Genomic DNA, 14549 nt, shown 5'->3' on the forward strand with positions numbered 1-14549 from the left:
GAAACTGGGCTGGGTTTCGAGGGTCGCCCCGGTGCGGCGGTAGCTGGAATTGCGCGCGTGCGCGCGGGGGGTGGGTCCTCCGTGGAGCTGGGGGCTGGGCTTGAGCTGACTCTGGAGGAGTTGAGGCGGCATGGAGAGGTCTTGGGCTAGCTTCAACGCCTCCGAGCGGGGCTGGTATGTCTCCGCGCGGCGGGAGCGGGGAGAGGAGGCGGAGGAGGAGGAGAAGGAGCAAGAGGAGTCGACCCCGTTGCTCCGCAGCGTGAGTGGCGGAAGGGAGGCGGGAAGCGCCCCGGGTGAAGGAGAGTCAGCCCCCACCCATGGGTCCGACTCCGCTCCTGGCGAGGCCCTTGGACTAGCCCCGTCAATCCCCGGTGCGTGTGCACACTGAGGGGCTCGCGGAGATTCAGTCCGGCTCCAGCTCAGCCGCAGGTGTCACGGGGCCAAGGGAAGTCTCTGGAAGGAGCTACTGCCCATTGTGGAGTTCCATAAACCCCACTGGCTCCCCATTTCTTTTCCCCAGAACCAAATAGAAAAACCTCTCTCTATTGTCATTTAAAGCTTCCTCCGGCTCCCAGGACTCTGCGATCTAGGGACCCTGGCCCCTCACTGGGCACTTCATCTGTCTCTTGCCCCTCCCCCATCCCCGACGGAAAGTCCCAGCAGAAATGCCACCTTCCCAAGGATGGTCCTTGACACCCCGCCCCCACTGACAGCCCAGTGTAGCCTACAGGCTTCGCGTAGTTTCCTCCGTTTAGACTCTCAACTCCTAGAGAGCAGGTAGCAGGCACTTTAATAAATGTTTGTGGCCTTGATAGTAAATTTCACATCATCCAAGGCAGCTCCTCAAACAGACTTTGAAATAACTCCTTCAGCATTCACGTAGTTCCTCTCATCCAAGACACCTGCTTCCGTGAGGCTCCAGAAAGTAGATAGGGATCTCCCCGGGCCCGGAATGTTTTCCCTCCACTCCCGACCTCCCGGACTTCCTTAAGTTCCAGTTAAAATCTCACCTTCTAAAGGAAGGCCTTTCCAACCACTCTCAATTCCACTTGTATAGATTTTCTTGTATGCTGTCTCCCCTGCTAGATTGTAAGCTCCTTAAAGGAGGGTCTGCCCCCCCCCCCCCAGCACTTAGCAAAGTGCCTGGCACATAGTAGGTGCTTAATAAATGTTTATTGATTCATGTAGAGGTCATTCTTGTTCAGATCCATATAGTCTAAATCAGGGGTTCATAATTTAAAATTCAGGAGATGATCTGTGATGTTTTTATTTCAATCTAATTGGCTTCCTTTGTAAATCTTTACATCTTACTTTACACATTTAAAATTTTTATATGATGTCCATATATATACTGCCAAAAGGTCTGACATAGAAAAGGTTAGATAGCCAAGCAGTTTTTTTCTAACTCAGAACCTCTAATAATAACAGTTTTTAAGCAAATCGTTAAGTGGGGAAGGCACTGGATCATAGGTGAGGAGACCAGAAGTAGCTGTGTCACTTTGGGTAAATTATTGTTACCACTTTGGGTTCCAGTTTCCATATCTGTAAAATGAGGCAATTGGATTAGATTGCCAGTAAGATGCTCTTGGTTCTAAAGTTAGTTCTTGTTCCATTTAATTCATTCTTTTTTAATTCAAGTCCCAAAGTGACTGGGCCAACATTATGTATTTGATAGCCCTTTCTAGGATTGAGAAAGAGGAGATCATTGCGATTTGGAACCTGGACTCTGGAAGTCTTGAGGGGCCACATGAGAGCTGATTGTGCAATTTAAAACTTGGGTGTGGAGGAGAGTCAAGTGAGAGAAGGAGTAAATCAGTATTGTTTTCTGAAACCAATTTGTAGGAGAATAGCATTTTTAAGTTCCTGTTACATGTTTAAATGCTGGGGAAACTAAGAAAAGCAAAAGCTAGGGACACAAGGACCTTTCATTCTTAGTGGGGGGAGAGGGGAGATGAAGTCAACTAATAAACATACATACCAACAAGCTATATATAGAAATAATAATTAACAGGGAATGCACTAAAATTAAGAGGAATTGCGAAAGGCTTCCTGTAGAAGGTGGAATTTTTGCTGGGACTTGAATGAAGCCTAGAGGTGGAAGGAGGAAGAATATTCTAGAGAATGCCTAAAGCTGAGAAATGGAGGGTCTGGTTCCTGGAACATCTGGAAGATGAGGAAGAGAACAAGGACTAGACAAAATAAACCTTTCTTTTTTAGCCACTCAGAAATGTGGATAGTTTAGACTCCATTACAAAGTAAAAGCTTTTTGCTACTTTAGGTGGAATGCTTAAAGTACTAAAGAGGAAGCTGGGGACTGGATAAGATGACCAAGCCTAGGATTCTGTGATTCATTGTTATTTGTTAATAGTTTTTATCATCTTCTTGTTTTCATTTCCAGCAAAGTAGTCCCTTTTACAGTAATATTATGAGATACTTCTTTTTCTAACTGAATTGTATATTATAACTTGAGAAGTTCTTTTGTAATCTTAATATTAGTAGCTCAATTACGTAAGTAGAATAAGTAATGTTGCACTCATTTTTGGGGTGAGAACATGAGACTAAGAGAGACATCTATGGTCACATGATAGTAAGCAGTGGAAGTGGGACTCAAATTCAAGTCTTCTCTGTAGTTCAGTTCTATTACATATAGGTTCACATACATGGCACATGTACTTGGATACAACATACACACATGAGACAGGGTGCAGAAATAGTTTACCAATATACAGTTATTTTTGACAAAAAAAAAAAAAAAAAAAAAAAAGAAAATCTTGATGGAAACTAAGAGTTTCCAGACTCTAAAGTTTAGGATAAAGACATTGCCATGTCATCTGACTTTGACTATTTATCTGCAAAAAAAAAAAAGTTATACTTGGCTTCTGAGAGTTTATTACCCAAATCCTTTTTGGGAGAATATACTTTCAAGTTGATCTGTTATGGCATTTGAAGAATTGAAACTGTTTAATTTTCTTAACCATCTTTTCTTACATTTACTTAGGTTTTGAGATGTTAAGATAATATTAGCAATTATTTATAGGATATCCTATGGTAAATAAAGTGGATTTAATTGTTTTTAAACATGGGATGTATTTTTTTTTTCCATTCCTTTGAGCTGCTTATTGCCCTCGTATCACTTAAAATCAACATTTCATTTTTATGGATACCCTCAAAATGTTTGCCTAAAACCACTTCGGAAACAACCAGTAATCAGATGATGCTGGAACTGTACCACCAGCAATTTGCCAGGATCAGAAATCAATGATTTTCTCCTTCCTGAAATCAATCTTAATTGCATTATTTCCCACTGGACACTGAACACCCCTTTTCAGCTAATGCTGACCCCATCATCTCTACCTTTGCTGAAGGTAGTATAAAGTTTTACTCTACTCTGATCCTTAGACCCAGTACCTTTTTATTAAGTCATTGGTCAGGGAACATCTGCCATACCACTTTGTCTGCAAAATATTTAGTATCACTGTGCTTTTCCATCTGCCATGAAACTGAACTCTCTTTTATGTGTTGTCTTAACCAGTTGGAATGTGAGCTTCTTAGTGACAAAGACTGTTTTTTTTTTTTTTTTTTTCTATTTATATCCCCAATACTTAAGATAGTATTTGGCACTTAGTAAGTACTTACTAAATGCTTTTTCATTTATCTGTCAGAATTGGTAAGAAGAAAACAAACAACAAAACCAGTATACATCTGGTGAACTGACACCAAGAAATCATTTGTTTGGGGGCAAGTTGATTTTAGATGATTGTCCTCTATCTCCTATTCTTTAGACCACAAAGACTTAGGACTCCCAGTAATAAAAAAATTACTCATAGCCATACTCCAGGAGCTACATTGGGCCATTAGTCCAAAGGAGTAATGATGAAGGGAGAAGAAGGGAAATGTAACCACTTTCAGATGGTTGTTATCAGATGGGTTAAAAATGGGGCATCTTGAGAAACTAGGATAAACAGTACCAATTATTGAAAAATTTTACCAATATAATGCTTATAGAAGGCATACATTCTTTTTTATATTTTTATTAAATATCATAATATCCTTTTCAGTTTAAAGTAAAATATTTAGAAGAATAAATTAGGATGTCTGAGTAGATAGTTCTATGAATAGATTTGACTTCTACTAAATTAGTCATTAAGCTGTTGATTTTTTAATTTTTTTTTCTTTTTCTCATAGGAGATGCAGAGTCAGGAATGTTCAGGAGTTTCTTTTAGTTTCTCAGTGTTTAACTTAATGAATGCCATCATGGGAAGCAGCATCCTTGGTCTAGCGTACATTATGGCCAATACAGGTATTATTGTATTTAGGTAAGTATGCTTTTCATTTGCTGCTATTATCATTAATTACAGATCCATTTATAAAAGATACTCTCAGATATACTAACCAAAATAAATTAAAGAGATTTAGCTATTGCCCTGGATTTTATTTTAGAAGTGCTGCCTATTTGCCTATTTTTGAGGATAGACTATATGTGGCTCCATATGGTCTTTATGTTATTTATATATATATAACAAAATCTTAATTCAGGATTACTCATTACCTTAGAAATTTTTGATTTCATTTCTTCCACTGATATAGATTGAAATCAATCTCTTATTCCTCAGTAGGTTTTTGAGCTACTTATGAAAAAAGTTATCTTCTAGTGGCCAACCCAGTGGTTGGGGAGCCTCTCCTAGCTTACCTATAGGTTGACAAAGCAAACAAAAATCATATAATCTGAGCCTGTTATTTGAAATCTTTCCAGTTTACTAGAACCTACTTGACTTTATATTCCACTAGCATAATTTTCAAGAGCTCAGAATCACCTATGCAGATGGGATTTCAGTGGAAAAATTCATTATTAGTTTAATGAAAACTGTTTTAAAGCAGTTCTTCATCTGCATGAAAAAAAAATTATCCTATAGCTTATATTTTAATTCACTGGCTAATATAAAAATTCTAATGAAAAAGTTAATCCTGTCCCTCTCATGCTATGACTTCAAATATTGATTCTTTATGAGTATCATTTTAGCTAAAGTGAACAAAAATTTGTCAGTCATCCAGATTACCTATTAAGTTAAAAAGGAAAATTAAGTACATTATTCTTATGCATATTATTATTCTTTTACCTAATCTTTTCCTATGTAGTCCTCTCTCCTGACAATCTCACAGGCTTCATTCACAGTCATTAAGTCTGTATTATTAGAGGCATTTCCTGAGAAAACAAATTTTAATAGTTGCTCAGTCTTGAATTTAAACCAAAGCATTGGAAATGTAGTTCTATTCCATTTATGATTTTTTTTCTCTACCTCCTGTAATTTTTTTAGGGAAATTAATTTGTAATAATTGCCCGATTTTCTTAATTGATTTTATGTTTTCATAAGATATCAAATAATTTTCATTATTTTGAAGCAGGAATATTATAAACTATACTTTTTACAGAACATAGTAAATAAAATGTAGATTTCATGTATTTTATTTTATCATTTTGAAAACCAGATGTATCTTTAGTTTGGTCTCAGTACAAATATGATAAGCAGCATATATTAAAAAAAAACACTTGTTTAATGTGTATACTATTTTATATTTCAGTATTATGCTGTTGATAGTTGCCATCATGGCTTCTTACTCAGTTCATCTCCTTCTTACTATGTGTATTCAGACAGGTGAGTAAAAAGATCACATGTATTTTATTAAAATTAAGTAGACATTACTAGCCATTTATTTACATAGCTCAAGGACTTTAAAATGCTTTGAGGTGAACAGTTACAACATGGAGTATGAATTTGAGCTCAGAAGGCCAAGATGAACAGTTTCAATCCTGTCAAAAATACATCAAGATATTGATGCTGCTAGAAAGAATAGAAAACTAGCATTCTTAGTTCTATTCCCAGCAGGTTTTATGATATCCTTTTTAGTATAGGGGATAATTAGCACCTAGATGAATGAGAATCAGATTATTTGGCCCTTATGCTCATGGTGAAAAAATGACATTGACATCTAGCAGATGAATGCCCTTGGGCATACAGAGGATTCCATGGAGAAAGTGGGGAGGTCAATGCACATTTATCACTATGGCATTCTTTGCTCACAGTGCTCAGTAGCATTATCTTCAAACACAGGAAAGATGACCCAATATAATTTGCCTTATTTTTAAATTTAACTTTTAAAAAATCTAGACCTATATTTTCAACAGTATGGAAAATATCTAGGGTAGAGTTTCTCTTTTCTGATAAAGATGGACAACTTCCCTGTAATTTATAATCTTGGAACATTGAAAAGTAAAGTAATTTGTGCTAAAGTCACATATCTATTACATGTCAAAGGAAGGATCTGAACTTAGGTCTTCTTCACTGCATGCTGTGTCTATCTAATGTTGCCTTTCATTTCATTACTTTATATAAAGTAATTATTCCTTAGTTTTTGAGGGTTCCGTAAAGGCTCTTTATCCTATATTGTTCCTCTCTTGAATCTAATTTTGGGAGACCAGAATTTTTTAAAAAAGATTTTAATCTGTTATACTGATTATGTATATTTTTCATATTATGAATAAACAAATACCTTGCTTCAACTAGATTTTTCCTAGTTAAAATATATATTTCTCACCCATTCACATCAATCCATCTCTGATAATTCTGAAATTCTAATACCTATCTCTGTTGTTTTTCTTACTTTAGGGTATTATATAAAGTAGAAGAAACCATTTTTCTTTCCTTTTTAATTTCATATGCTCTCAATAATATACTTGAATTCTTCAACTGATTTCTTCATGATCTGTATGGAAACTACTGCTTCTTCCTTCTGTTGATTGAATTCCTTCCATCATTGTAATACTCTATTGAGGTAGGCTTTTTTTAATATCAGTGACATTTTAAAGACATATATTTGATTGTATAAAAAGTTTCTTGTTGCAGAATTCCAATACCAGTTGTAAATCATCAGTCAGGCAAAAAGTTATTGACTTTTACAGATAACCTTGTCATGAATTTTCATGGGTCTAGAAGTATAGATAATTTTTATCTTCCCTTTTTAGAAGTAAAGGGCTGCCTTCTATGTCCAGGAACATAATCTAAAGATTCTGTATTTGACTCTGAGTCCCATGACATTTTTCTAGGTCCTGAGACGTAGAAATTCTCTGCATTAATCTTGAAAAGTATTAGAATTAGTTGCTATTCAAGGTTCATATTTTAGATGGAACAGTTTTATTTCAGAGCTCAGAATAAGCTTATTTGTCTCTTTGCTGAACAAAGAAAACACATTTCCCTCACATACAAGGCAATATTCATTATCTCATAGATAATAGTTAGCTGATATCATTTTTTAGGGATCTTTTAGTGCTGAGATAGTTTTAAAGGTAATAGAAGGGATGTTTCATGCTTAACTTTTGTGTATGTAATGGGGAAGACAATACACATATGGAAATAGAAAAATAATCTTTCAGTGTACAGAACCTTATGAATGAGTACCATATTACTAGTGAAATTACAAGTGGAATTGTTCTGGAAACATAGTATGGATGAGGTAATATCTGAGAGACTTAAATGAGGGTAGGGGTAAGTTTTGGCTGAGAGGTTGAGATCATTATTCAACATGTAAGAAATGGCAGATTAAAAAGAAGAAAATGGAAAAATGTAAAACATAATGGATTGAGAGATCAGGGTATTTAAATTTTTTAAAGACTACAGTCAGAATTTTTAATTTTGATGTAAGAGGTTATAATCTAATAGGATCATAAATTTAGAGCTAAAAAGGACATTAGTGGTGCTCTAGTCTATCCTATTCATTTTATAGAAGAAGACACTGAATTCTGGAAGGATTATATGATTTTCCCCAAGTAATGCAGGTAATAGATGTTAGACCTGGGCTTCAAATCCAGCCCTTTTTCCCTCATAGTTTCTGGTCTCTATAGTACTGAAAACCATCATAGGAATCTAAAATATTGCTCATAATGTCTGAGACTTGAAAAGTGCCTGTAATCTTTTTTTTTTTTTTTTTTAATTTAATTATGGAGAAGTACGGTGACAGTGAGTAAAAGATCATATGTTCAAAACAATTTTTGAGGAAGATGATTCTTATTGCTAAGAGTAGAATAGAAGGAAGAAAGAGAAGTTAGAGTCAGAGAGTTAAGAAGGTAGTTATCAAAAGCTTTGATTTTTAAGATAGCAAAGAGCATAACAGGATGCAAGAAATACCAGGTAGCAAGGATTGACAACATTCAGGGATAAACTACATGGAAGAAATTGAGGATAGGAAGGAGTCATTGAGGACTTTAAGATTACTAGCCTGGATGACCCAGAAAATAGGGGGAAAAAAAAAAAAAAGCTTTGAAAAGCAATGAAAAATTTAACAACAGAGAATATTTTTTTAAACATGTTTAAGTGACAAGGAATATACTGTATATCATATATGTAAGTGTTGTCTGTAAAGTAACGAGAAATCAGAACTAGAGATCTTGAGGTTTTTCCATATATTTGGTAATTGAAATTATGTTCACCAATTAACATGGTGAGATAAAGGAACATAAGCCCTGGAAAAAAAGAGAACCAGAAATCAAGAAAGAAGAAATGGTCAGAAAAGGAAGAGGTAGTCTAGAAAGTAGAGTTTCCTGAAAGTGAAATTTAAGTATTTATCAAAGATGAACCAATAATTAACAGTGTCAAAAATAGTGGAGATAATGTAATAATTAGACAATAAGTATTTGATCAATTAGTGAGTCAATTAATGATTTTAGATAATTGACCTTTATGGTTGCCTTATCCCCAAAAGGAAATGAGATAAAAACGTTTGGAAAACATTACAAATAAAGAAATTTTGAAATAATAAGGGATCATTCCATGTGGCCAACTTTCTGAGGGTTGAACTATATTTAAATAACTTATGTTCCTCAATTCAGATCCAAAGATAATATTGCTATTGCTGAGAAGTTTAAGCTTTGTACTTCACCCATGTTTTATTAATTGTCCTTTTTCGTTGAAGGAAAAATGCAGGGTAGACAGTAACTAGATGGAAATATTCCACATGTTCATGAGAAGCAGCTTTCCAAACTATTCCTGTGAAGACTTAACTCTTTGCCAGACCAAAATAGCCATGACATAGTCTCAATGGCACACTAAGAAAGATTTTCTCTCCTGTTTATTTGATTAAGATTTACAGACTTTCAGTCTCCTCAAAACACAACATTGATTTCTCTAATATAAAATATATATGTATGTGTGTGTGTGTATATATTTATATATATAAAAGGTTTCCTAAAATAGATTCCTCTCACATGCTGATGATTGCTTCCAGTTATTTATTTAACATGGTTTTGCCAGGTACTGCTTACATGAATTCCTGTAAAAGAGGAAAATAATTCCATCTTTCAGATTGTTTTTGTGCCATAGGATATGCTATTAGAGGGGATAATCATTTCTTATATGTTTCTCAGTGTTCTTATTTCTTATAAAGGAAGCCATATGTAGGAAGGAAAGAAATAAAAAAGAAACAAATGCCTAATAGCAATAATACAAGAAATATATTTCAGTAAATAGGCATGGAAAGTCAAAACTTTATTTTATCAAATAATATTTTAGATTTGGATGAGATAGAAGATTGAGGTTGTTAGCAATTAACAGAATTTTAAAGAGTATCAAAGCGTATTTATTGAATAAATGGAGATATTTTATTTAAATTTTGACTTAAAATTGTTAAGCATGAAAATTATTATTCATATCTCAGATGTAGAGAAGTATACATAATTTTTGCACTTTTGTAGTCCTATGACATAACTGTATGTAATCACTATACAGATAGTCTAACTGGAAATGAAGGGTTCAGAATTGAGAATAGTTATACTCCATCTAGGAATTTATTATACTCAGTGATCTTTATTGTTAATCTCAAAATTGAGTTATCACACAGAATCACAGTATTTTAGAGTTAGAAAGCCTTTTAGAAGATAATCCAAAAATAACATCTGCATCTGGAGAAAGAACTATAAAGACTGAATATGGATAGAAGCATACATTTTCAGCTTTTTGTTGTTGTTTGCTTTTTCTTTTTCGTGCTTTTTTCCTTTTGTTCCAATTTTCTTTTATAAAATGACTAATATGGAAAAATGTTTAAAATGATTGTATATGTATAATCTATATCAGATCGATATATATCATATTATATATTATATATAAGACAGACTTGCTGTCTTGGGGAGGTAAGAGAGGAAGAGTGAAAAAATTGAAGTTCAAAATCTTACAAAGATGAATGTTGAAAACTATCTTTACATATAATTGAAAAAATAAGATATTATTAAAATGTTTTGAAAAGAAGATTATTATCAAATACAGTATTCTGATATATGTAAATAAGAACTAGAATCCTAGAATGGGTGAATTCACTTTTCCCTCAATTACACAGCTAGTTAGAAGTCAGGATCCCAGCTGTCAAAGATATTTTTACATGTTGTATATTATATGATCGTCTTAGCCATGAGAAGACAAGTGATACCTTGAGAAACTTATAGAGTGAGAATTTCAACCCACATACCTTTTCTTCAAGCCCAGTACTGTTTATACTACAGTGTACTTCAAACTAGATTATTTACAAATTACAAGGGAAAACAAGACTAGTTATTGCCATAGTGTGCCCTACTCAATATCTTTGGAAATTTTGTTAGAATTTGCATAGAAAAAAATAAGAACAGAGTTGTAGCATTTCTAGAAATGATCAGTTTAATTACTGTTGCTTTAGAAGTAAAAGTTACTTGTTTTTAGGTGGAAAAAACAAATTAGAATTGTTCATTTAATGTAATTAAATTATGGTGTAGTACCTTTTAATGAAGATTTGAAGATATTTGCTTTTCCTTACTAATGAAAAATGTTTGTTTAGTGCTACTATTTAAAAATAATAAAATCATGCACAAGTTTTTAGAAAAACTTAGCTAAATGACATATATTTATTGAGTATAAAATTGATGACTTTGGAAGCAGATCCTAGTCTATCTAAAGCACAGAAGATACAAAAAGAAAAATGAAATCACCCCGGCTTTCAACTACTGTATATTCTAATGGTATATAGTGTGCTGAGATACAGTACTTTTAATGTAAAATAATTTGAAGAGGTAGAAAGTATTAACATCTGGGAAAGGTCCCATAGGTGGTTTAGAGCAAGAAAAGGCTATGGAGTTCATTTTTTCAACCCCGTCATTTTATATATAAGGAAATTGAAGCATAGGGATTCTGGAAAATATTTCAGTTTTCTTTCCACTAAACCATAGTGTCTCCCTTATTTTAATTTAAAAAAAATTTTTAATAGTTCCTTGAAGTGCTTAAGAATAATATATAATGAAAGGCATACAAAATAAACAACTTAAAAGGAATTATTTTCCTATAATAAGTTTTATGAATGCCTACACACAGAACCTTCACTAATAGACCAATATGACAGTAATATTATTATGCTATATGAAAAATACATTAATATCATGATGCAGAATGACCTGAAAAAACACTTTGAAAGTACAATAAAACCTTGTTTATTTGACTCTCCACATCTTTAGTTTCCAAGGCCTATTTCCTGTATAAGTTTATATAGTGAAAATATTATAGTGGATTTTGCAGCCTTAGAGATCTGTGGTCACTTTTTGCAATTATCCCTTTTTAAAAAAGCTAATTGACAGGGCTTTTCCACAGTAGCTAGTGTTATTTCTTAGTCCCTTGAAATGATAGCTTAATTTATAAAATTTCAAGGCAACTTCTGAGGTATAAATATCTATTTAGGCTCCAGTTTTATAGGACTATGTAAAACTTACAGTTTTGATGGAACATATTTCTTCAAATTACACAAAATTAAATTTAGAATATTATCAGAAATCTTTATTGCATATTATTCTCAAATCAGGCAACTCCTCTTACTTTCAGTGTGGAAGATCACAAAACTTTTGTGATACCTCTTCCCTAATATCTATTCTATGTTTGATTCCAATTACTCTGGAGTCATGAAAATTATGATATAACTAGATTATGATAATTTATTATTAATAATGATAATAATTAATCATGATAAAAAAATTAAGTAAATTTATGATAAAATATCTGATTTACCACATATTCTTAGGTTTTTATGTGGGTGATAAAAATATCACTGTACTTTTTTCTCCTGACAGCTGTCACATCTTATGAAGACCTTGGTCTTTTTGCATTTGGATCAGTTGGAAAGGTAACTTTTTTTTTTTTTTTTCCTGACTGTTGACCAAGCCAGAACTGGATAGTATTTTCCTCTTTTCCTGAATCAAAGAAAATGATGAGTAAAAAGCAGTTCATTAAGAAGTAGCAAAAAATAAGGAGAATAACAAGAAATATAAGGGAAGCAGAATAGGAATAAAAGAGAAAACTATATTAATCAAAGAAAATATTACATAAATGACTGGTGACTGCTATTTATGTTCCACGTGTAGACTGTATTTCTTCCTAAAAGATAAGGTGAGAGTACTCAAGAAATGACTTTCTGTACTCCAGATTATTTAGGGGACATGAAATATTCCTTAAAAAAAAAAAAAAAAAAAAAGAGAGAGAAAGCTATTCTTTGGTGGGGATTGAGAGTGAGAATCTGAAGTGGAGGAGTGATAACTTGACTCTTATTGGAAGACTGGAGAATGGAAAAATATTACACAGAGGAGAAAGAGAAGCAAATGAAAAGTATAACCTTTCAGCTTAAAAACAATTGAGTCTTTTCCCAAAGAGGAGAAAACTGGATAATCCGAGGAATAAGAAGCCCTCTAAGGAATGATGCCATGGAAGCATCATGTGACTGGTTATATTTTAAAAGTCAGAAAAAGAACAAATAATGGTACTTGGTTACTTCTTTACTCAGAGATACTGAGGCAGATAAACTGATAATAATAGATTTATCATCTTTCTGAGGCCTATATTAAAGACATTACAAAAAATCCCATGACTTTTACTTAATACCTGTGAGACTTTGGGCAAGTCACATAACTCCTCTGGTTCTGTTTCCCTATAAATTGATGAGTTTGGAATAAATTGCCTCTGAGGCATTTTTCAGTTCTATATCTATGATCCTATGAAGTATACATTTCTCAACCTCCCAAGATCTAACAAAACATATAACTACCTGATATTCTGGTATTCCATGTGATTAGAAATGATACTGCCAGGGAAACATAGAAAGTTCTGGCAGTCTTGGACAAGGAAGTCAAGGACATGGATATAAGTTTTGTTTTCTGCACTGTTGCCTGCTGAAGGGAACAATTGATTATTATTATTTTTTCTGCAAAAGAGGATGACCTTTCTCACCCAGGATGACTTCATCAAGAACAACCCATGTCAGACAGATAATTTTTTTTTTTTTGACAATTACTAAATAGGTGGATAAGATGAATACATTTCAGTAGATATCAAACAGATGGAAGAAAGTATAGCAACTTAGCAGATCATAGATGACAAAATCCTAGAAAGGAGCTAGTAGTCAAGTGAGCTCCTGGTCTCAAGTGTCTAAGGCAGGGGTTCTCAAACTACAGCCCACCACGGGCCAAATGCGGCCCGCCAGGTTATGGCAAATGGGCTGAGGGGCGGAGACAAGAGTGTGAGGTTTTGTTTTTACTATAGTCCGGCCCTCCCACAGACTGAGGGACAGTAACTGGCTCCCTATTTAAAAAGTTTGAGGACCACTGGTCTAAGGCGTTTTTGAACTCGAGGTCCTAACACAAGAAGGCAAATTTTACTTTATAGCTATCACTGAATCTTGGTATCAAGTATCACAGGAATAGAGTTGTCTTTGGGTATATGTCCTTCACAAAAAAGAGAATATGTGTAGAAAAGCATATTAAGAAGGAGTGCTTTTGGCAGAAATTCAGGAATTGAGAGAGATTCCATCAATCCTCAGTTACTTATTAAACCAGGCATTGCACTAAGCAAAAGTGAAAAATAGTCCCTGCTATAATTGAGGAGAAAACATGTATAGATATCTATAGAACATAAACAAGAAGAAGATAACCTTGAGAGTAGAGAAGCAAAGGAGAAATCATAAAGTATTTTGATAAAAATTGAGGCAGAAAAACTAGATTTTGTTAATAGTATTTTTTTTTTTTACCATCTGGATAAAAAGAAAAAAATAAAAGAAGAGATCATAAACCTGTTGCAGAAACATGAGAGAGGAGTGACTGGCAATTCTAATTATCCAAACATCTATTGGCTCTCTTTGCAGAATGGAGTAGCCAACAAGGGGAAAATCTGTATTGCATGTCTTAACAACAGAAAGATTTCTGGGGTAGAAATGATGGGTGAACATTGAGAAGGAGAAACTATTTCCTTTGTTGAATTATAAAAGAAGAGAAAAAAGTTAGGTGTTTTCTGACATGTACTTTAGATTTGAGAAAAGCAGATTTCAAAGGAAAGATAGATGGAATTTCATGGAGTAAAATTATACAGGAGAGAAAAGCCCAGGAAAAATAGAAAATATTCAGGAATAAAATTATAAAGACATACAGGAAAGTAATTCCAACAATGTGGAAAAATGAATTGCAAAGACTAGTGACAGTCAACTAACATTTGTTAAGCACTACTATG

At 33.9% G+C, this 14549-nt stretch overlaps 1 protein-coding gene across 3 annotated transcripts in view; it reads left to right on the top strand.

The window, feature by feature from the left end:
• Positions 1-2: 2 nt before the first annotated feature.
• Positions 3-14549, top strand: part of SLC38A6 (solute carrier family 38 member 6) — a 66564-nt gene continuing 52017 nt past the window's right edge. For all 3 annotated transcript variants that reach the window (XR_012486502.1, XM_074290299.1, XM_074290300.1), the window contains exons 1-4: positions 3-259; positions 4186-4316; positions 5581-5654; positions 12128-12180. Coding sequence is in view for 2 of the 3 variants with exons in the window: in XM_074290299.1 (XP_074146400.1) it covers positions 131-259; positions 4186-4316; positions 5581-5654; positions 12128-12180 (387 nt within the window). In the remaining variant the exon portion in view is untranslated. The remainder of the gene's footprint in view (positions 260-4185; positions 4317-5580; positions 5655-12127; positions 12181-14549) is intronic.

This window comes from Sminthopsis crassicaudata, chromosome 2 (assembly GCF_048593235.1).
Source record: "Sminthopsis crassicaudata isolate SCR6 chromosome 2, ASM4859323v1, whole genome shotgun sequence".
Classification (NCBI taxonomy): domain Eukaryota; kingdom Metazoa; phylum Chordata; class Mammalia; order Dasyuromorphia; family Dasyuridae; genus Sminthopsis; species Sminthopsis crassicaudata.